At 50.8% G+C, this 24,091-nt stretch overlaps 1 protein-coding gene across 1 annotated transcript; it reads right to left on the bottom strand.

The window, feature by feature from the left end:
- On the bottom strand, positions 1-23,628 carry LOC120383109 (putative selection and upkeep of intraepithelial T-cells protein 1 homolog). Its single transcript, XM_039500735.1, has 8 exons — positions 23,367-23,628; positions 22,192-22,246; positions 19,372-19,652; positions 16,768-16,875; positions 10,683-10,715; positions 8,311-8,331; positions 291-317; positions 1-169 (listed from the first exon to the last, which is right to left on the bottom strand). The coding sequence occupies exons 1-8, from the start codon at positions 23,626-23,628 to the stop codon at positions 48-50; spliced, it is 909 nt and encodes a 302-aa protein (XP_039356669.1). The 3' UTR covers positions 1-47.
- Positions 23,629-24,091: the final 463 nt, after the last annotated feature.

Here is a 24,091-nt window from a genome sequence, read left to right as displayed (position 1 = left end):
TTCCACCCACCCCCAGTGACATTGCTGTTTCCAGCCTATTGCTTTTGCTATGGAAGTGCTGGTGCACTGGGAAGTGAGGAGAGAGCTCTCAGGAGCAGGTGGGATGCCGACGTGAATAAAGTGTCAGTGTTAGGTACAGTACCTGCATATAGCTGGGCTCTTCTCAATCCTGAAAGCAAACACAGAGAGAGATGAGAACTCCCCAGAGCACAGACACGCTGAACAGGACACAGTATATAACACGGATTATATTAAGGGTGTGTATGTGGGGGGCAGGAAATGGAACTTACCAAGCCCCAATTCAGTGAAGAGTTTCCCTAGAAAACAATAAATAAATAGATCTGAAACCATGCTTATAAAAAGGGTTGGGATTCAAAAACCTAAAAGGAGTCTAGCTCTTTAGACAAAAGATGCACCTAGGCATTCACAACAGTTCCAGGCACTTGCACAGCCCATAACAAGCAGTCCTGAAGGAGTGTTAAGAATGAAACTGCTGAGCTGCGAGCAAAAATATGCATCTAATTAGAATCAGCTACTGACCCAGAGGAAAAGAGGGTAGGAAATGTGGCACCTATATTTTTAAAAAAGCGCAAGAGTGATAAGGAGAATTACAGTCAGTCAACTTAAATTCAGATCCAGTAAATTGGCTGAAATTATAATTAAAAATAGAATCCAACAGCATTTAGAAGAACACATAGCACCAACTCGATGGGTGATCCAGGGCTGGGAAAAAAATAGTGGGTGCTGAGCACCCATTGGCAGTCAACCCCCCTGCACCCCAGTGCCTCCCACCCACCAGCTGATCAGTGCCTCCTCCTCCCTCCCAGTGTCTCCCGCCTGCCGCAGATCAGCTGTTCTGTGGCATGCAGGAGGCACTGAGGGGGGAGCTGGAGGAGCAAGGGCCAGGTGCACTCAGCGGAGGGGGTGGTCTGGGGTGGAAAGAGGCGGGGTGGGGCCTTGGGGAAGGGGTGGAGTGTGGGGCAGGGGCCTGGGGCAGAACCAGGATTGAGCATCCCCTGCACATTAGAAAGTCGGTGCCTCTGCTGGTCACTCTCTCCAACACGATAGAGCAGACATTGAGGGGAGGGGTTCAGAGAAGGGAGAATGTGTTAATTAATAGTATGGAAAGATTTCAGTGTGGGGAGAGATGTTATTATTAGGACTGTTCAGAGAGGACATAGCAGAGGACATGGCAGAAGTGCACATACTAATGAATAGCACGGAGATGGTAAATCGATTATCGGATGGTCCTATTCACCCTCTCTCAACATTTCCCCAACAGTTTTTTAAGTTGCTGCCTTTCAATTTCACTGAAATAGTTCTCCAAGAAAAAGACGGTTACTCACCTGTAGTAACTGTTGTTCTTCGAGATGTGTTGCTCCAATCCATTCCAGTTAGGTGTGCGCGCCGCGCGTGCACGGCATCTCGGAACTTTTTTCCCCTAGCAACACCGGCGGGCCGGCTGGCGCCCCCTGGAGTGGCGCCGCCATGGCGCTAAATATATACCCCAGCCGGCCCGTCCGCTCCTCAGTTCCTTCTTGCCGGCTACTCCGACAGTGGGGAAGGAGGGCGGGTCTGGAATGGATTGGAGCAACACATCTCGAAGAACAACAGTTACTACAGGTGAGTAACCGTCTTTTCTTCTTCGAGTGATTGCTCCAATGCATTCCAGTTAGGTGATTCCCAAGCCTTACCTAGGCGGTGGGGTCGGAGTGAGACGTGGCGGAGTGTAATACCGCAGAGCCGAAGGCTGCGTCGTCTCTAGACTGCTGCACCAACGCGTAGTGGGAGGCGAAGGTGTGGACCGAGGACCAGGTGGCCGCTCGACAGATGTCCTGAATCGGAATGTTGGCCAGGAAGGCAACCGATGAGGCGTACGCCCTCGTCGAGTGTGCAGTCACGCGGCCTGGTGGTACGCGAGCCAGATCATAGCAGGTCCTGATACACGCAGTGACCCAGGAGGAAATCCGCTGAGAGGACACCGGCTCCCCTTTCATGCGGTCGGCCACTGCTACAAACAGCTGGGGCGAACGCCGGAAGGGCTTCGTCCGCTCGATGTAAGCGGCGCCCTGCGGGCGTCGGTATGCAGCTGCTGCTCCGAGGCGCGGCATGTGGTTTCGGGTAGAACACCGGGAGGAAGATCTCCTGGTTGAGGTGGAAAGCTGACACTACCTTCGGGAGGAAGGCCGGATGAGGGCGCAGCTGCACTTTGTCCCCATGGAAGACCGTGTATGGCGGGTCGACCGTCAGAGCGCGAAGCTCAGAGACTCGTCTCGCTGATGTAATGGCGACGAGGAAGGCCGTCTTCCAAGAGAGGTATAGCAGGGAGCACGTGGCTAAGGGCTCGAACGGAGGACCCATCAACTTGGTCAAGATGAGATTTAAGTCCCAGGTTGGTGCCGGGCGCCGCACCGGCGGATACAAGTGGTCCAGGCCTTTGAGAAAGCGGAAAACCATTGGATTCGAGAAGATGGACCGCCCTTCCACGGAGGGAAGGAAGGCAGATACCGCTGCCAGGTGGACCCTCAAGGATGAGACCGCCAGACCTTGTTCCTTAAGGTGCCAAAGGTAGTCCAGAACGGTAGGGACCGTGGCCAGAAATGGGTTAAGACCGCGATGATCACACCAGAGTGCAAATCTCTTCCACTTCGCTAGGTAAGTGGAGCGAGTGGAAGGCTTCCGGCTCTCGAGCAGGACTTGTTGAACTGCTGCCGAACAGCCCCTCTCCGCGTGGGTCAGCCACTCAGGCACCAAGCTGTAAGATGGAGGGACTGCAGGTTCGGATGGCGGAGTCTGCCGAAGTCCTGGGTGATGAGGTCCGGCCACAACGGGAGGGGGATGGGTTCCCGAACGGAGAGCTCGAGCAGCAGGGTGTACCAGTGCTGCCTCGGCCAGGCCGGCGCGATCAGAATGACGTGAGCACTGTCCCTCCGCAGCTTCAGGAGCACTCGGTGCACGAGCGGGAACGGAGGGAAGGCATAGAGGAGGCGATCCGTCCAGGGATACAGGAAGGCGTCCGACAGGGAGCCTGGCGAGCGACCCTGGAACGAGCAAAACCGGTGGCACTTCCTGTTCTCCTTGGCGGCGAATAGGTCGACTTGGGGAAATCCCCACTTCCGGAAGATTGTGTGGGCAACATCTGGACGGAGGGACCACTCGTGGGAGAGGAACGATCTGCTGAGATGGTCGGCCAGCGTGTTCTGCACTCCCGGGAGAAATGATGCTTCGAGGCAAATTGAGTGGGTGACACAGAAGTTCCACAGGAGCATCGCTTCCTTGCACAGGGGGGAAGAGCGGGCTCCGCCCTGCTTGTTCACGTAGAACATCGCGGTGGTGTTGTCCGTGAACACTGTCGCGCAACGACCTTGTAGGTGGGTGCAGAAGGTGCGACAGGCCAGGTGGATGGCGCGCAGCTCGCGAACATTGATGTGAAGGGTGAGCTCCTGCGCCGACCACTGGCCCTGCGTGTGGAGATCGCCCAGGTGAGCCCCCCAACCGAGTGCTGAGGCGTCCGTGGTCAGAGTGACGGACGGGCGAGGAGGGTGGAACGGGACTCCGGCACACACGACCTCTGGGTTGAGCCACCAGTTGAGGGACTCGAGGGTCGTCCTGGTGACCGTGACCACCATGTCGATGGGGTCTCGATGCGGTCGATACACCGACGCGAGCCAGGACTGGAACGGACGAAGGTGGAGCCGCGCGTTCTCGGTGACATACGTACACGAAGCCATGTGGCCCAGGAGACGGAGGCAAGAGCGCACCGTCGTAGTAGGAAAGGCGGCGAGGTCCCGGATGATGGAGACCATCGTCTGATGCCGAGCGAGGGAGACAGGCTCTGGCCACTGTGGAGTCGAGAACCACTCCGATGAACTCCAGCCGCTGTGTAGGAACCAAAGTGGACTTCGGTATTGATGAGAAGACCGAGGCGATGGAACAGAGACATGATTTCCGACATCTGATCCATCACCAGCTGTCGGGACTGGCGCGGACCAGCCAGTCGTCGAGATCACGGGTACACATGCATCTGGCGACGTCGGAGGGCTGCGCCACGACTGCCATGCATTTGGTGAACACCAGCGGGTGGTGGACAGCCCGAGCGGCAGGACTGCGAACTGGTAATGGGTGTCGTGACCACAAACCGGAGGAAACGATGATGGGAGGATATATTGCGACATGGAAACGCATCCTTCATGTTGAGGCGGCAAACCAATCTCCCGGATCCAGAGAGGAATGATGGTCCCCAGGGTGACCATACGAAACTTGGGCTTGAGCAGGTACTTGTTCAGCTCGCGAAGGTCCAGGATAGGACACAGCCCGCCTTTCGCCTTGGGGATGAGAAAGTAGCGGAGTAGAATCCCTGCCCCGTCTGTCCTGAGGCACTACTTCTATGGCACCCACGCTCAGCAGAGTCTGAACCTCCTGTAAGAGGACTTGCTCGTGAGAGGGTCCCTGAAGAGGGATGGGAGGGTGGGTGGGAAGGCGGGGCGAAACAAATTGTAAGCGGTATCCCGACTGGACTGTGTGGAGCACCCAGTTGTCGATGTTAATCGGGACCACGCCGAAAAGAAATGGGAAAGGCGGTTGTAAAACAGAGGAAGGATCCGGTAGGGAGAGTGATGGGCCGTCCTTGGCGTCCCATCAAAGGCCTGCTTTGCCCCTGAGGGGCCTTGGAAGCGGCCTGGCCTGGCTGCGGCGGTTGCGGATGGGCGGCGGCGATTTTGGGCGTCGTCGGCTGTTATCTGGCGATACGCGACTGGTAGGCGGTCGAGAGGGCTGCGGGCCAGAGCGGCCTACGTTGCGTCGCTGGCGTATGCATGCCCAATGTTCGAATTGCGATACGGCCGTCCTTTAACGTTTGGATCCTAGAATCCGTTTTTTCGGAGAACAGCCCCTTCGTATCAAAGGGAAGGTCCTGCAACGTATATTGAACTTCCGGCGGCAGGGTGGAAGACTGCAGCCAGGCAATACGCCGCATCGTAACCCCTGAGGCTAGGGTCCGCGCCCCCGAGTCCGCAGCGTCGAGGGCAGCTGAGATGGAGGATCTAGACGCCCTCCTTCCCTCCTCCAACATGGCCGTGAACTGCGGACGGGAGGCCGATGGCAGGAGCTCGGCAAATTTCGCCAGGGACGTCAGAATGTCGAAGGCGTACCTGGCGAGAAGGACCATTTGGTTGGCAATTCTCATTTGCAGGCCCCCTGCCGAGTAGACCTTTCGGCCTAGCAGGTCCATACGCCTCGCGTCCTTCGACTTGGGCGCCGAAGCCGGTTGACCGTGTCGCTCCCTGTCATTAACCGACTGTACCACTAGGGAGTCCGGGGTCGGATGCATGTACAAGTATTCATATCCCGTGGGAGGGACAGAGTACTTCCGCTCAACCCCGCGGGCTGTAGGGGGCACAGACGCTGGCGTCTGCCAGATCGTGGTGGCATTTTTCTGTACCGTGCGTACAAACGGAAGAGCCACCCGCACCGGCATGTCAGACTCGACCACATTGGTGATCGGGTCCTCATCCTCGCGCACCTCCTCTATGGGCAAGGCCATGCGGTCGCCACCACGGCGAAGGAGGTCCTGGAGAGCCCGCACGTCAATGGGGGGAGGCTCCTTAGCCGCTGCCCCGGCCACCGCCTCATCGGGCGAGGATGAAGAGGACAATCCCTGGACGGCTGTTTCCGAAGTCGGATCCGCTACCTGCCTGTCGGAGGGTGCGGGCCGTGCGTGGCCGTGGGACTCGGGTGGAACCGCGTCCGCCTCTGGTGGTGAAGGGGCCGGTCTGGACACCGTCGCCTCCGGGACTCTGCGCTCCGACGCGGGGGGCCGTGGTGGAAAAGGCACCCCCTGGGCCTCGTACTGAGCCCATGGAACCCAGAAGCCCCACGGTTGAGTCCCTTGCGGATGGTCTCGTGGGGTGGGCGGCAGGAGTCCGTGGCGTCCGGCGCGGGGCGACCGGCCGGGTCGAGAAGGCCATGGCGGTGCCGAAGCGGTAGCCGAGTGCGCCGCCGAATGGGGCACTCCGTCCCCGGGTGGCAGAGAGGCGCGAAGCTGCTCCATGCGGTACCGGGAAGGTGACCGGGAGTGGCGTCCGCCACGGTGCCGGGAGCTCGACCGGTGCCGGGAGCTCGACCGAGACTGCGATCGACGGTGCCACGAACGTCCTCGTGAGTCACGGTGCGAGGCGGTGCGGGGCGGCGATCACGATGGTGAGGGCGACAGCGGCCGGGATCTCGTCGCGGCGCGGGAGTACGACGATACCGTGATGGCAGCGGTACCGGGACTGCGACCGGCAGGCGAGGACCTGTACCGCACCGGCGAGCGGCGTCGAGATCGCGAGCGCCTGGATGGAGACCTGCCCTGGGACCGGGACCGGGACCGGGACCGAGAGCGACGTCCACGCTGGCCTTCCAGGGACGGTGGCCGGGCCATCCTAGCCGGCTTCCCCGCCGAAACTACGGCCCGCACCGGCGGTGCCGGGGGCCGGAGGCTTGGTGCCTCTATGAGGTGGATCAGGTCCCTTGCAGAGGCAAATGTTTCCGGCGTTGATGGTAGCCGGGGCTCAACCGCGGACGGTACCGGGGAGGGTGGCGGCACCGCACTCAACGTCACTTGAGGCGCCGGAGGCGAGTGTCCGCGGCACGGCTTGTGCACTGGCACGCTGGGGCCGCCGGCTGAGTCACCGCTCTGGCAGAGTCCTCGGCGGACTTGAGCTAGCGCCTTCGCCAGTCTCTGCTTCTTCTGCGGCGAAAGAGGCGGTGCGGGACTTTCCAGCCGCCTTCTGCACCGGTGGGGCCGCAGAGGTGGAGCGGCTCGGTGCCGCCGGTGCGCTCTGCACCGAGGCAGTTCGCGGTGCCGGCGCGGACGGTGCCGGTGGTTGAAGCGACGCTTCCATGAGGATCTGCTTAAGGCGGATATCTCTCTCTTTTCGGGTCCGCGGTTTAAATGTAGAGCAGATCGAGCACTTGTCCGTTCTGTGCCCCTCGCCCAGGCAACGGAGACAGGCGTCGTGCGGGTCCCCGATGGGCATAGGCTTTTGGCACGCCGCGCAGGGCTTAAAGCCCGGTGCCTTGGGCATGAGCCCGCACCGGGTGAGGTAGAAAGGGGAAGACCCCCCCCTTTCACCTTATCTATATACACTATACTATACTAACTACTAAAACTTGAAAACTAACTACAAAAACTAACTATATATACAGAAGAGATGTACACGCTAGGGATCGTGGAGAACGAAGAGCACTCCACAGTTCCAGCCGGCCGTCACGGGCGGTAAGAAGGAACTGAGGAGCGGACGGGCCGGCTGGGGTATATATTTAGCGCCATGGCGGCGCCACTCCAGGGGGCGCCAGCCGGCCCGCCGGTGTTGCTAGGGGAAAAAAGTTCCGAGATGCCGTGCACGCGCGGCGCGCACACCTAACTGGAATGCATTGGAGCAATCACTCGAAGAAGAATACACAGTGACTCTTCACCATCAGGTATCACTCAGACCAAGAGCTGAGTAGCCTTATACATATCTAGGGAGAGTGAGGACAGTCACAGTATGTTAGAACTGCAAACTTATTGAGGATGTAAAACCTCCTGTTTCAGGGCATAAGCTGAGCCTGAACTGCCTAGAGCTAGGAAGAAAGGTCCCATCAGGGCAGGGTGTTCCATGATTGTCTTATTGGGGTTTCTGGAACCTTTCCCTGAAGCAACTGGTGCTGTGGGAGACAGAATCTTTGCCAGATTTGCCATGGCAGATCAGACTAGGGAAGAAGCTACTGTGTGATTCTGTTTACTGAATGTACAGGTCAAGAGTTACTATACAAAATCACATTACAGTACCTAGGTAATTATCCTAAATGTCAACTCTAAGTTAATGCATTTGTGAAAATCTGCCATGAAATGTTATAAAAATAAATCGCAACTTAAATGTCTGAAAGTTTAGAAATTCACAATTATACATCTAACCCCAGCTCCCACCTTTGTGCAGCCAATTTCTTCCTGGCTACCACCTTCCTGATGGGGAATGTCTCTGATGGAGAAGTTAGTGATGGGGGAATGTTAAGTCATAATAATATTTCTAACTATACAGTGAATGACAAAATAATAGATTCATCTGATCCCTTCTGCCAATGACAAGGAAGCAAATCCCCAGGGTATTTCAGTGGCTGGGGCTCTGGTAAATATAGCTAGTATGTGTAGATCGGAGGGGGTTATGGTGGAGCTCTACTTTGCATGCAGTATAAAGCAGACTGTGTTCCATTTGATAAGAGCCCTCAACAGCTGCTTAAGAAGTATGTTATATTCCCTCCTCGCTAACATTAACAAAGAAACCTTACCTATTTCTTCACGATGTTCTTCTACAAATAAATCATAAAGAAGAGGATTTGATTTAACACATTGCACATTTACAGGAGTATTTTCTACAATTATCTATACATACACAGGCTTACAATGTTCCCATTGACTGTATTATTGTCAGGCCCTTGTGTAATGTGATTATGCAGTCATTTGCTTAGCAACATTATTTTCACTTTTTAAAAATTGCCACATAGTTGTGCTCCGTAATTGGTGTTTCTGATTTTTGGGTTTAACTGATAAACACTAATTAAAATCCTAATAAAAGAAATACTTTCAAAGAAAACCATCTGTAACAAAACAGCAATGTCTGCCCGAGTCTGCAGAGAGCCTGAAACCTGTGATCTGAGAGAGATTAACTGCCCCCTTTATCTCAGGTTGTAGACTCTAAAGCCTTATAGTGACAGCATTCAGAGCTATTGCATGGCTGATAATTTGATCAGAACCACTCAGTAGTGTGCTTCTCCCTCACTGTTTGATGTAGTGACAGAAAGTGGGACAGAGTGCACTGAGGCAGCTACTTGCCCTGAAGGCTGCTGGGTTTAGAATAATGAAATCAAGGCCTTTCCCTCCCAAATTTAAGTCACCTCTGCCTGTGGCCAAAGTGGGCAGATGTATCCCCTCCTCAGTCTGAAATGCCACCTAGAGTAGGTCTTCACTGCAGAGTTAGCCCAGGTGATCAGCATCCGGGTCTGAGCCTCTGGGTTAACCTAACCTGGGTGTGAGCAGCCCCACTGCAAAGCCCTACCCCAGTTACTGTGTCTGCACTGGTGCTGTGCACCCTGTGTGAGTCCCTAGGACTGCTGGAAACATATCCCATGGTTCTCCGTGCTGAGTCAGCTGAGCCACACTGATTTTTCCCTGTGAATTATGGGAGAACTTCTCTGTGCTTCTGGCACAGCCAGGGGACTCATGGGACGGCACTGGAGGACTGTCAGCATCAGCGGCAGCTCCAGGCACCAGTGCTCAAAGCGCATGCCTGGGGTGGCAAGCTGTGCGAGATGCCCTGCTAGTCCCTGCAACGGCGGCAGTCAGGCTGCCTTCGGCGGCATGCCTGCGGAAGGTCTGCCAGTCCCGTGGCTCCGGCAGCGGAGTGCGCCGAAGCCGCAGGACCAGAGGACCTCCCACAGGTGCGCAGCAGAAGCCGCGGGACTGGGGACCTCCTGCAGGCAAGCTGTGGGAAGGCAGCCTGCCTGCAGTGCTTGGGGTGGCGAAATAGCTAGAGCCGCCCCTGGTCAGCATTGTTTTAACCTGTGTCCTCAGTGCAGAGTGGGCAGGTTACCAGCCCAAGTGAAAGTGTTACCCAGGCTCTAACCCTCAGCCCCAGATGGGCCAGCTCCCCTGGACTGAAAGCCCCACTAAACTCAGAGGGGGGGGGCGGTTTGGAGGCATCACTTAAGTAAGAGCCTGGCTAACTGCAATAAAGACACAAAACCAGTTGCCCAGGGATAGCTCAGTGGTTTGCGCATTGGCCTGCTGAACCTCAGGTTGTGAGTTCAATCTTTTAGGGAGCTGGAGTAAAAATCTGTCTGGGGATTGAGCTCACTGACTCACAAAGCCCTACCTTGCTTGCACCAATTTTACTCAAGGTGCTTTTCAACTGATTCAGTTAAACTGGAGAAAGTTTGTGTGTAGACACAGCCCAAGGGAGTTTAATGGGGAATCCCCAGTGAGATTTCAGAGTCACCTCTGCTGAGAGAGGGAGCCAATCATACACTGGTTTCAACCCAGAGTTGAGCAGTGACCCTGGCACAGCAGTGAAAGCGTTACATGGGACACTGGGCTTGTGGTTTATATTCTAAACATTACTTCTGCACTGGCCCTGCTGCAGCACTCACAGCTACACTGCAGCAGCCTTAGCTGAAATTACCCATTCAACTCTCAATTAAGAAATAAGCCAGGTTTTCCATTCCTTGGATCATCCTAGTAGCCCATCTCTGAACCTGTTCCAGTTTGAATTCATCCTTCATCCAATTACTGTATGTGACCTCCCAAACTCGGAAGGTTTTAGCAGCTTCAAAGTTATTTTGGACATTATATTTTCTTTGCTTTATAACTGTTGTAAAATTTTCAACACCTCACAATCCCCCAGCCCCTAACACAATAGCCTTTCGTGACCCCATTCCAGAGGGTCATGACCTGCCAGTTGATAAATGCTGGGTTATTTAGTACAGCAGGGATGCCTGAGGGAATCACATTTCTGTGATAATCTCAAGATGTCAGTCATAATAACCTCCCTTTGGTGTAACTGCAAATGACCCATCTACAGAGAATCTTGATACTTGCTCATCTCTTCATTGTTTGCAAATAGCTACATAAAATGTTTAACATGCCCCATTGGCCAGACACTGACCTTTCTGTCTCGCAATGTCAGATCGCAGCATCTCTAGGGGGAGAAAAGGGCAAGAAGTGAGATTTCACCATCATGTTTATGGGCACATCACTATTGTTAACTACAGCATAATCACATTAGGGCAGGGGTTCTCAAACTGGGGGTTGGGACCCCTCAGGGGGTTGCGAGGTTATTACCTGGGCGGTCATGAGCTGTCAGCCTCCACCCCAAGCCCCACTTTGCCTCCAGCATTTATAATGGTGTTAAATATATAAAGAAGTGTCTTTAATTTATGGGGGGGGGTCGCACTCAGAGGCTTGCTATATGAAAGGGGTCACCAGTACAAAAGTTTGAGAACCACTGCGCTAGGGTGAGAGGGGCAGACAGCCAACAAATGGACATGCAGACAGATCTGTCCAGGGGCCTTTGCACTCAGTGTCCCCTCTGCCTGGGACTGAGTCACAGTAGCAGATAATAGTGGGGACAGGGTGATGTATCCCCTCCAGTGGCCACTTAAAGGTCTGCCCCCAAAAGTCACCCCTGCTGCCTGGGCCCCAGTCACACTCCTCTCAGATCTGGCTGGTGAGAGAGAGGTTGAGAGAAGGTCTATCTTCGGCCAGGTGTACACACAAGGTTTCACTGGTTTAACTTTGAAGTGTGTACAATAGCAGGATACCTCTCCCCAGCATGGAGGTGCTGCCATGCCTCAGTTTCCCCTGTCAGACAGAGGCTCCCCAGTGGGCCTGCAGTTTGCAGCTGCTGGAGGGATAACCTGTGGTCAAGTAATTCTCGGTTTAGTTCTCTGGCCAAAGCTCTATCAGGGCCCTTCCCTTTTCCTGAATCAACAAAACTCCAATGAGCAAAACAGCTGAACAATCTGCTTCTCCCCACCTGCTACTGGGTCACAGCCCTTCCCTGGGCTCAATAATCCTTCCAGACTCCAGACAGCTCATCCCTCACCCTCTCCCATCTCTCCAACTCTGCAGTCCCTTGTCCAGGGCTCAGTCAGTCCTCCTCCCTTCACCATTGGAGTTTATGCCCATCTCCTTCAGGTGGTGCAGTGGGAGGTCCTGGGTTCCCCTTCTACTCTGGGTTCCAGCCCAGGGACCCCCCAGATATACAGGGGCTGTTCACTGTGCTCAGTAACCTTGAGTTGCTTTTCTCTGGCCCACTTCCTACACGGCCTGTGGCTTTCTGGGCTTCTCTGAAGCCTCTCCCAGGCTGCTGCTTCTCTGCTCTCCCCAGGGCCTCTTCTGGCTAAGCCCCTCTCTGGCTATGTGACAAGCCTCCTGCCAGGTTGCTGTGGAGAGACCCAGACCAGGTCTTTTCCTGCACCTGGTCACCAGCCTATATTCCAGCCTGGTCACGTGACCTGCCAGGGATACCAGCTGGAGGCTCCCCCATGGAACCGTGGGCATGGGAAATATAGCTGGCACAGTTCACAGAGTCATCTGACACTTGTCCATTCTGAAGTGAGGTCTTGTGGTCTGTCTGCTCGATGGAGAGGGTGAGCCTCTAGTTTTGGGAGGGCCTAAGTCCACCCCATCCCAGAAGTCAGCTGATCCTAGTCAAATGTCCCTCCTCACAGGGATTTAGGTGCCTAAGTCTGGAGATTAGACACCTAAATACCTTTGTGATCCAGGCCTCAGTGGCTAAGAGAGCAATCAAGGGAGCTGTTTCTTGGTACCAGGGTGGTGGTGTCTGAGCTGAGGTTTCTGCACAAAGAGACTGTGTGCAGCTTTGGCCATATCTGTTCCAGGTAAAGAGGACCCTTGATTGTGGCATCAGTGTTGCCACCCTCTTGATTTTATCACAAGTCTCCTATAGTTGGTTTTTCCTTAGCACTCCAGCTCCTGGAGTCATGTGATTGTGTGAGAATCTCTGCTTTCACTTACCAGAAAAAACAAAACTAAGTTTTAGCTTTTGTGGTTAGGGAGAAAGGACTGAAAACGTGACTGCTAAAGGCTCCAAAACCAGAAGGCAAATAAAGTGAATCCCAAATTATTATTTTTAAGTCAATCTCATGATTTCAGGGCCTGACTCATGGTTTTGAGTCTTTGAGGTTGGCCATACTGAGGGCTGCACCTGGGGCTCCATGATCCCCTGCTTCAAATAAATCACAGATACAGGTGCAGATGAGCCCCAGCTGCCTTAAAGGGCCAGCTCTCTCTGTGTCAGTGGCAGAGATGTTATTGCAATGCAGGAGATTGGATCTTGGGTTCTCCCAAGCAGAATGGCTCCGGAGACTGGGCAGAAAGGAAACAAGATTTGTAAAGCATTTAGAGATAGATCCACAGAGGTATTTCAGAACCTAACTGGCAGGGGCTAGCTCACGAGAGACTCTAGGAGTGGTGACACTGGGCTTCACAGAGCCTGTGTTATAGTCACCCAGGCTCCCTATACCTATACAATGAATGGGGAGAGAATCGAGAGATGCCTTAGAATGGGATTCACAAAAGCCAGCATGTTAGGCAGGGAGCCACCTAAGTTGGCCAATGGGAGATGCTGATCAGAGGGGTGTGTGCTAAGCCCCACCCCCTTTCAGAGTTCAGCACCTAAGTCCAGGCTGCAGGGAGGTGCCTAACCCTGCTGGCGATTCTCAGCTGGAAAACAGATTCCAAGTCAGGTGCCTAGACTGCTTCTTGTGAGAACAAGTTAAGTGCCTGCCTAACTCCATACAAAATGGCCAGAGGAAGAGCTGCAACCTGACTTCTAGCCCAGTGGTTCTGGCCCTAATTTGGGATGTGGAAGACCGAGATTCAATTTCCCCTCTGCCTGCAGGGAACAAAGGATTTGACAGGGGGGTCTCTCCCTCTCAGGAGAGTGCTGTAACCAGCCACTGAGCCCTGGGATATTCTGATGTGGGGCTCCTTCAGTCTCTTCTGAGGAAGCTGTGCCATTGCATATAAACAATTAAAGAGACTCGAGGACTGGCTCCCTGGGTTATAGAATCATGGAATATCAGGGTTAGAAGGGACCTCAGGAGGTCATCTAGTCCAACCCCCTGCTCAAAGCAGGACCAATCCCCAACTCAAACATCCCAGCCAGGGCTTTGTCAAGCCTGACCTTAAAACCTCTAAGGAAGGAGATTCCACCACCTCCTAGGTAACCCATTGCAGTGCTTCACCACCCTCCTAGTGAAAAAGTTTTTCCTAATGTCCAACCTAAACCTCCCCCACTGCAACTTGAAACCATTACTCCTTGTTCTGTCATCTGCTACCACTGAGAACAGTCTAGATCCATCCTCTTTGGAACCCCCTTTCAGGTATAGAATCATAGAATCATAGAATTCAAGATCAGAAGGGACCATTATGATCATCTAGTCTGACCTCCTGCAAGATGCAGGCCACATAAGCCGATCCACCCACTCCTTAGCAAGCGACCCTGCCCCATGCTTCGGAGGAAGGCGAAAAACCTCCAGGCCCATTGCCAATCTTCCCTGGAGGAAAATTCCTTCCCGACCCCAAATATGGCGGTCAGCTGAACCCCGAGCATGCGGGCAAGACTCTCCAGCCAAACCCTCTGGAAAAGGTTATATCATACCATTGACCCATTGTACTATTTACCAGTGTGGCACTTAATTGACCTATTGACTAAGCCCGTTATCCTATCATACCATCTCCTCCATAAACTTATCTAGCTTAATCTTAAAGTCATGGAGGTCCTTCGCCCCCACTGTTTCCCTCGGTAGGCTGTTCCAGTATTGCACTCCCCTGATGGTTAGAAACCTTCGTCTAATTTCAAGCCTGAATTTCCTGACTGACAATTTATATCCGTAGTTGAAAGCAGCTATCAAATCCCCCCTCATTCTTCTCTTCTGCAGACTAAACAATCCCAGTTCCCTCAGCCTCTCCTCATAAGTCATGTGCTTCAGCCCCTCATCATTTTGTTGCCCTCTGCTGAACTCTTTCCAATTTTTCCACATCCTTCTTGTAGTGTGGGTCCCAAAACTGGATACAGTACTCCAGATGAGGCCTCACCAATGCCGAATAGAGGGAATGATCACGTCCCTCGATCTGCTGGCAATGCTGATATTTATAGAGCCCAAAATGCCGTTAGCCTTTTTGGCAACAAGGGCACACTGTTGACTCATATCCAGCTTCTCGTCTACTGTAACCCCTAGGTCCTTTTCTGCAGAATTGCTGCCCAGCCATTCAGTCCCTACTCTGTAACAGTGCATGGGATTCTTCATTCCTAAGTGCAGGACTCTGCACTTGTCCTTGTTGAATCTCATCAGGTTTCTTTTGGCCCAGTCCTCTAATTTGTCTCGGTCCCTCTTTATCCTATCCCTACCCTCCAGCATATCTACCACTCCTCCCAGTTTAGTGTCATCTGCAAACTTGCTGAGGGTGCAGTCCACACCATCCTCCAGATCATTAATGAAGATATTGAACAAAGCTGCCCCAGGACCGACCCTTGGGGCACTCTGCTTGATACCGGCTGCCAACTAGACATGGAGCCATTGATCACTACCCGTCTCTCACATCCCAGGTCTCTCACATCCCAGGTGGTGGCCCTCACTACCAGGCTTGGAGTCTCTCTCTGTCGGTCCCAATGATGAGGTGGTTATACATAGTGGAACAACCTCTTCAAGAGAAATGGAGATGGGAGCTCACAGCTCAGTGGTTAGGGCACTTTTCTGAGAGGTGGGAGACCCATATCCAAAATCTGTCACCATCAGGTGTAGGGGGGAATTAAATCCAAGTCTCCCAGGTGAGCTCTCGAACCACTGGGCTGAAGGTTATAAGGGAGATGGCACCACCAGGTCTTCCTTTGGCCAGATTTTGTATGGGTCCTGATCTGGTAGGAGTGCTCTGAGAACACCTGTCAGATCAGGCTCCGTGGGTAAGACAGGCTACCGTATTTCAGGTTCCACAAAGAGGACACTGCTGGAGGGCGGGGTGGGTGGGGGTGGGGAGATGAAGCTAGAGAGGGTAATGGGGAGCTGAGCGTGGGTACTGGGAGGAGATATTTGGCGTGCTGGAGGGGGTGTGTGTACTGGGGTCTCACACCTGAGGTTGGGGGTGATGTTGCTTCCTGTCATGATGGCTGGCGCAGGCCTGGAACACAACTCCAGCCCATCAGTCAGCACCTCCGAGCAGGCCTCTCCCCCTCCCCAGGGCTGGGTGCTGGGGCCTGGGTGGGTGGGATCTGGCAGCTGTGGCTGCAGGGAAGGGACCAATCGGAGCATAGAGATGGCTTTTTCTGAGCTGCCATGTCTGCCCTGCAAAAATCTCAGACATTGCCTCTTATTCGAAAAATCTGCCCGGACGGAGGGTGGAAGATCAAAAAAGAGGCAATGTCTGGGAAAACCCAGACATAACCCTAGATAGGCATCTGGGTGTGTAGACTGAGGCAGAAGTGCACATGCCCAGAGGCAAAAACAGGTGCCTGGGGAACTTTTACTGCAAAAGACATAGGCATTGGGTGAGTTTAAGCACCTACAAGGTTAGCTGGCAGCCAAGAAAGGGTTTTGTGGATTGCAGCAGTGCCTAAAACAGACTTGGTACCTAAATCAGGAGTTTAGGTACCTATGTCCCTTTGTGGAGCTGGGCTTTACTGACTAGGCGGGAGCACTCAAGGGAGCTGCTCCTCGGTAGCAGGGCAGTGCCCAAGCTGAGGTTTCTGTGCAAAGGGCAATTGCCTGATGGCAGTTTTGGCCACATCTGTTCCAGACAAAGAGGACCTGTGCACATTCTGATAATAAATTATACGAGGAGATACCCTTCCTCCTCATCACTGAATTCTCTACCAGTAGGGAAATGACCTGCTGCAAGGCCCCCAGATCTGCTGCCATTCAGTGGAAGTTCAGGTGCCGTTCATTTAACGTCACATTTGTGTTTCCAGGTGAGACAGGATGGATCCCTGCTGACTAGTGAACAACAATGCCAGGGTTGGATTGTTTGGTGAGAGCTATAGGGGTGAATGCACTTGATATTTTCTTCAGGTTGAATGATTTGTTCTCCCTCAGCCTCACTCCATCTCTCAGTGTCAAAATCTCTCTTCAGAACATTGACTTCCAGTCCCTCTCTTTAAAAGGAAGAAAAACCCCCAAAACAGAAAATCACCCTCATTCTCTCCACATTCTGTCCCTTTCTAACTTTACCTTTCATTCCATGTTGCCTCCAGAAGCAGTAACTGGCCAGGGCAATGAGAATAGCCAGGATCACACCCAGAGCAACTATCCAGGGATTGACCCTTGGGAAAAACAGCTCTGCAAAGAAAGCGCCATTGTGACAATGTGGAAACTGTCTGTAATGTTTTTATGATTTTCTACCTATCACCTTGGTATTGCTACCCAGTGGGGGCAGAAGGGTTAAAATGCTGCCATTGGAACAAAGCATAAGACAGGAGATGTTTGTCTGGGGTGATCTGAATGGGTCGCTCAGGACTGGCTGGGACCAGTCCAAATCAATAGAAGCCTTGACAGAGATAGGAGACGTCTGAAGGACTAAACAACTGACACTTATCAATGGGAGTGAACGTGTGAACTCAGCACGGCTCTGCAGCAGGCCAACGATGGGCAGAGGTGACAGGAGGCAGTGGTAAGAACTGGGCTCACAGAGAAACAGGGCTCTCACCTGGAACTAAGACAAAGGATCAGAGACAAAGGAAGGACACCAAGATGGTTCCTACAGCTGCCTGTCTCATAGGATGTCAGCAACTAGGTCATGGCCTAATGGTTGGAGCAAGAGTTCAGAATACCAGTTAGAGCTAGATCCAGATGGGGTGGGCCTGGGATCAAAGCCAAGAGTCAGAGCTGGGAGTGAGAAGCCTAAGCCCAAGGTTAATCAGAGTCACAGTCAGAAGGCGCAGTGGAGGTCAGAGCCAGAAAGTAGCTGAGGGTGGAGCAGGAGTGGTTACAGACAGGTACAAAATGCACTGTGTAGCCACTGGATTGCTGACTGTTGCTACAAAGCTTAACCATCAGCCTGTTGACTCCTGCAACGCATCAGCAAGCACAGTCAATCAGACAGCTTGTACGAGGGCCACTTACGCTCATTAGATTGCCAAGAGACTGTCTGTGCTGGAGACTGGCCCCTGACAAGGGAGCCTTGGGGCCTGTATGGGCTGTGTTTTAACCTTGGCCTCTCTATACTAACCTAAGGGCTTCCTAATACTGTATTCCAGCTGACTATTAAAAGGAAAAGGTTGCTGGGTATCACTGCAGATTCTTACTTGCTGAAGTCTGTTGGCCCCTGAAGGGAGCAAAAGTCTCTGAAAGGGCGTCTTCCTCACAGTGGGCAGACCTCACTGTGAGAAGGAGGAGTGCTGGAGCCTGGAGGCTCAGTGGAGGCTCTGTTGCCTATTCTTGTGGCAAAATCTGATCCCTTGGTCGTATAAATCCATGACAGTTGGTGGCAGCTGGTGGAATACGAAATGCACCTGCAGTATTTTGCAGTGGCAATTCTGCAAACCCTGACAGACTAAATGTGGTCGTATTGTGAGCAAAGATGACTCTGTGTATCTGACTGGAATAGTCATTGGGGGCTACCTCTGGATTTCATGGTGAGCTATGGCCCTCCCACTGGTTTAGAAGCAAAGCATGAAGTCCAAGCCTTAACCTGCTTATGGAATATGGGGAAGGTCCCGTCCACATGGCAGATCTGACCTGTGTTGAAGTGCTGCTGGAGACACCCTGACACGTCCAGAGTTGCAGCGTCACTGGACCTTACATGGGCAGAAAATACATGGTCACGTTTTTGAAAGGATAACATAGGAACTAGTGAAACCAGCATGGTCTCTGAATCCTTGGGCTTGGTCTGAGAGGCAGAGGCAGATCCCCCTTCCTGCAACAGACCAGTGACATCCTTACGGGGAAGAAACAGGGAGCCCAGCTTGTTAAATATTAATCCCTCTGTGATGTTGGCAGATGAGATGCCAGCTCATGCCAAGGCCCCAGGCCTCACTGAACACTTACAAATGCATAGTTGAAAACCAGTCTTGCTTATGTGTGTGTTAGCATCACCAACTAAATAATAGAGGTTAAGTTGATAGGGATGTGTTTAGTGTTTTACAAAATACTTGTAGGATGCTGCATGCATTGTTCTCACTCAGCTCTACTCCATGGTATAAAGTGATAGCAAGCATTTGCATTGTAAACCTCTGTGACTATGTAACTCACCAAAAAGGGGAAAAGCCTTGTTGTGTAATGCAAATAAGGGTCTCTAACAAGAGGTTAAATCATGTTCATTACAGGCAAATGAGCCATTGTGTGAGACCAGGGATCAAAGACTTCGTTAAGTGCATTCCTTCCCCGCCCCGCGAAGAAGGGATCTTCATGGGAAGGGTTGCTGTGAGCTTGGCTCCTGTGAGAAGAAGTTAGAAGTATGGACACAAGGAAAAATTCTTCATCTCTGGACAGTTTGGATTCTAAGAGGACAGAATAACTGAACAAGGTGGTGGTGGTGATCCCCTGAGTTATTCTGGGTAGCCCTGAAAGAGTTTTTGGAAATTCACAGATTACTACATCTCTGCTACCTTTTGAAATTATAGACTGTGATTCACCTGTACTTATATTTTACCTATTTTAACTTCTCAGTAACTCTCATGCCTTTTTCCTAGCTGATAAACCTTTAGTAGGTTTACTATAGAACTGGCTGCCAGCGCAGTCTTCTTTAGAGTGAGATCTGGGATTCAAATCGATCTGGGTGAGAGACTGGTCTCTTGGGACTGGGTGTAACTTGAATATTTTGTGATTTTCACTGACCTGCTATGAAAACTGTTGATATTTTATCTTGGTTGACGAGTGGGTTCCTGACAGAACAGGACAAATTCTGGTTGGAATCTTCTGTTATAACAATAGAAATCTGAGTTTGAAATAGGCCATTGTCCGCCTTGGATATTTTTTCAGAGGCAGATGATAGCAGCTGCCCATGGCGATCTCTCCACTGAGCCTCAGGTTCTGGGTGCCATCCAGCCGACTGACACACAACCCGGATTCCTCCATCCTGGTGACCATCAACAGAAATATGGGGTCCGAGCCCATAGCTAGAGGAGAATGGAATGAACCTGTGTTAATTCCACACTTTCAGCAAAGCAGACAGGAGCTTAACCTTCAGGAGAAGTAGAAAATTAACTTTTTTCTCTGTCCCTAGCACCCACCATCAGAGCAAGCTATGTGGAAAACTCACTGCAGGTGTGTGTCATTGAGTGCTGGGCAGCCTGGTCCCTTCACTATGGCTCAGCGAGATACCAGAATCTCACTAGTGAACACACCCTTGAAAGCTGAACGCTTAGTGTGGACAGTGCATGTTAGAGGACAGGGCCTGGCCCAAAGCCCACTGAAGTCACTGGAAAAGGCCCTTGGTGATCTCTGGTCTGAAGCACTGAGCAGAGCAGTAACTAAGCATTTTAGCACCAGGAGCGAGCATATTTGAGGTCCCTACCATTTTTTTCATGTTTTTTCTGCACAGTGGCAACATGTATGGGGGGGGGAACATGGGGTCACGTGCCCCCACAGATTTTATAGTTGCGTCTCCCCCAACCCAGACAGGATGGGTAGCCTGCTGAGAGAGCCCCTCCTGAACCCAAGCTGCATGGGACTGGTCCAACCAAGCTCCGCCATGTGGGGCTGGCCCAACCGAGCCCTGCCAAGCAGGGCTTTACTAGTCGCCTCTGTTTCCACCCCATTTTTCCATCCCTGCAGCTTTGTGCCCTGGGCGACTGCCCCACTTGCTCTGCCCTGGTTATGGTCCTGGCACCTGGACTCCTAAAATTGCATGTTCAATCCCATCACACTGTACTCGGCCCTTCACTAGGAGATAGATTAAGTTCTGGCCAGTTTACTTTATTGGTATCTCAGCAATGAAATAGTCAATTATGTTTCAGAGTCAATATCCCAGTGAGATGATTGGGACAGTCACATCTCTTCAGCAATGATTTCAGGATGTTGCTGGATTCAGGAAGACAAAAGTGCTTCAGCTACACTTGTTTCATGTTTGAAAAGTTTCAAAATCACAAAAGTTTGCCATATAATTGTGTGGAAATTTCACAGAGTTGAAACTATTCTAACTGTCTTTGATTACTGTTTCAACCAATTTACTCAGTTCTGAAGTAAATCCAAGGGTCACCTCTAGCACCACATTTACTGATAGTTAAAACACTGGCTACCTTCCATTCCTCCAGTTGAGCAGTGATTTTAATGTTTGCATAATTTTGTTTGCAGCTCAGCCACTGAACTCTTAAATTCATATAACTGTTCTGAAGGAACTCTTGGTGATGCCTTGCTATTTAACTCATTAGTTTGTTCCAGCTTTTCTTCTTTTGATACATCATTCTCTGACAGTGCCTCACCTTTATTAGCTGAGAAGAGCAGATATCTCCTCTGTGCTGACGACTGGCACAAAGAAAACATTTAGCTTTTCTGTAATGTCCTTATCCTCTTTGATTGCTCTCTTTCTTCTGTATCGGTACACCTTACCCACCAACTCTCTGGCAGACTACCAACCCCTGATAAACACTGAAACAATTTCTTGATATTTGGTTTTGGCTTTGGCTTTTATTCTCCCCCTCCTAATTTATATCTTATGCCTTACATTGCACTTTCCTTCTATTGGTTTCATCTGGGCTGGGGTTCCTTTTTTATGGGGAAATTAATATTAGAGATTAAGTCAGAGTAAATTCATTCTGACTATTTTCATATATTTCTTCAGGTGACATATCATTTTATTTCTTTATCTAAAAATGATTTCACAATTCAATTTGTCATTTATATTGAGTTTTGAGCTATCTGTAGATAAAGATAGTGAGATACTCCGACAGCATCCTGAGATACTCTGACAATGTTCTTCCTGATCTTACTTCCTGAGCAGAGCTGGGCAGCAGTTTTCCTGCCCTGTGAAAATTTTCAAGATATATACAAAACATTTCTCCTAGCAAACTGAAACAAAAAATCAAAATCTCCAAAAACTTTCACGAATCAAAAATCCCCACAAATTTTTGAGTCAAATTAGTTGAAACATTTCATTTCAATTTTGACTACTTTTACTTATTTACTATAATTAGCTTACATTTTAAAACAAACAGTTGCTTTTAACTGGAAAATGGGTTTTCTCATGTTATAAATGTCAAAACAAAAATATTTTGGCAATTTTGAAACTTTTGGGGGCAAAAAATCAGCTGTGGAAAGTTTCAGTTTCAACAAATCAGCATTTTTTGATGAAAGAAAAGCTTTGTCAAAAAATTCCCGACCAGCTCTTTTCCAGAGGGGTATGGGACTATGAAAATAACAAGACAATTCCAAAAGAAGTTGATCCTATTGTACAACTCGAAAAAAATCAATTAATAGATATAGATCCAGATTGGCTCTGAGTAACTGCAGTTTCAGTGGCAGTCATCAGTGATCAGCCCTTCTTGAGGTTTAGCCCATAATGTGGAAGGGAAAGAAAAAAAAACCTGCTGGAAAGGTTTCAGATGAAGTGTTCTATGTTTAAATAGGCAAATGACAGACACCCGATATAAGCAGAACCCAAGGAAAAAGAGTGAGGGAGTGTCACAACTTTGTCAAGCACCCCTCTTGGCCACTCACCAGACTGCTGTGAGGATCCAACCATTGAATCCCACGTGTTTTAAACCTCTAGAGTCTGAGCAGAGTCCAGGCACAGACAAGGCCTGAGGACTCTCAGCCCACTCTTGGGGTGCAGATCCTCCATCTTACACCCCTTCAAGCAGTGAGTCCTCATGGTCCAACGGCCCAGCCCCTGCTGGGACCAGTGCTGTTCCCATAGGCAGCCCCCACAGCTTAAACACACCCTCGGTGTCCCAGAACTCCAGCTGTGTGGGCATTCTAGGTCCACAGGTTATGTGGTAGGGTTACCACCAGAGAGACTTTGCATAGGATTTGAACACCATTGCTCTTTTCTTGAAAACACATTTCTATAGAAAAATAATAGACCTACATTCATTCCCTCCCACAATTTCCTTACCACTCCAGAGTATTCTCTGGGCTGGGTCAAAATCCTCTGGAGGTGTCTAAGACTCTAAGGCACTTTTGCTGCAGCACATGGCTTGTCTTCTCAGCCAGAGAGCCTCCCTCTCCCAGACAGTCTTCTCTGGCCTTGGCTGGTCTGCGTCCTTCCTCTCTCTTTCTTGTTCCTGTCCCACTGATTGTCTCCAGTTTCTATGTCCCATCACTAACACCTGGTTCTTTTGTTCTGCTTCTCGTAATTTTCAACTCACCAAACTCCAGTCCTCCTACAGACCAGCAGGAGGAAGTGGCTTCTTCCCAGTTCCAGCTACCATCCTTAGCATACTTATTGGCAGGTCAGAGTAGTTAAAGCTAACTACCCCCCATTGTAAATAGTCTGGTGTGTATGTGCTACGGTTTGGTCAGTAATGGTAAATACACGTAGACATATAGACATTCTATGATACAGCAATTCATAAAAACAACTTCATAATATCAAACAGAATTCATAAGTCCTCAAATCATCACAGTGGGTTTGTTTATTGCCAGAGAAATATTTGAACTCTATACTAGTCTGTTTAAAACAAAATTTAGAAACTGCCCCAAGTACAGAGCACACAAGCAAAATTCTTCCATTTTTCCTCAGGGATTGACCCTGCTATGCAATAATTGGGAGCTAAAAGAGAATTCTGGATATTCATGTGTGAATGAGAGCGATCGAGAGGTAAATCACAATGAGCGATTACTCCATTTATTATACTGCTGGCAAATCAAAACAATAAAACACAATAACTGACCTGATACCATCAGCTCCAAAATGGCTTCTTCATAAAAGATCTTGTATTGAAAAAAGCATGTGTACTGCCCATGATCAGAGAGCTTGACCTGGTGTATTCTCAGGGAAACACTCCCATTAGTGATGCCATCTTTCAGCAGTTCTGTCCTCCCATGATATTCCAGCATCTGCTCTTCATACTTATCCTGTCCCTCCTGATACAGGTGGACAACTGAATGATATTGGAATCGGAACCATCGCACCTCCATGTTCTCAGCACTCATCCTGGGGGAGAGGTGGCAGGGCAGGATGGCCTCCCCACCTACATAGGTGGTGATTGGATGGTCAGGTCCAGTCACTGTGAACTTTCCTGTGAAATGTACCAGTAGAAAAAGGTGATTAAGTCAGAGAGAAACTGAATTAATTTAGGTTCAACAGTGTGGCCGGGCACAAAAGTGGGCAGGGTGCAAACAGAAAGAGTGTGGATACAATGCAGCACTGGTGCTTACACTAGAGCAGCCCTCCTGTTCAATGAGCAATCGTTCAATTCTCTAACACAGCCAGAGGGTATGAGACTAGTACCCACAAGGGCGAAGAGGCAGTGCCTGAGGCAAAATGCACTGAGGAAATGCCAGTTTATCATCATTAGTAAAGCATCTTCGTCACAATTTGTATGAAACCTTAATTGCACCCACTTGTGTGTGTTCATTATGCTACAGTCTTTAATTACTTGAAAACATGGTATTT

The sequence above is a fragment of the Mauremys reevesii genome, linkage group 15, assembly GCF_016161935.1.
Source record: "Mauremys reevesii isolate NIE-2019 linkage group 15, ASM1616193v1, whole genome shotgun sequence".
In the NCBI taxonomy this organism is placed as follows: Eukaryota; Metazoa; Chordata; order Testudines; family Geoemydidae; genus Mauremys; species Mauremys reevesii.
This window is presented reverse-complemented; position numbering and strand designations above follow the sequence as displayed.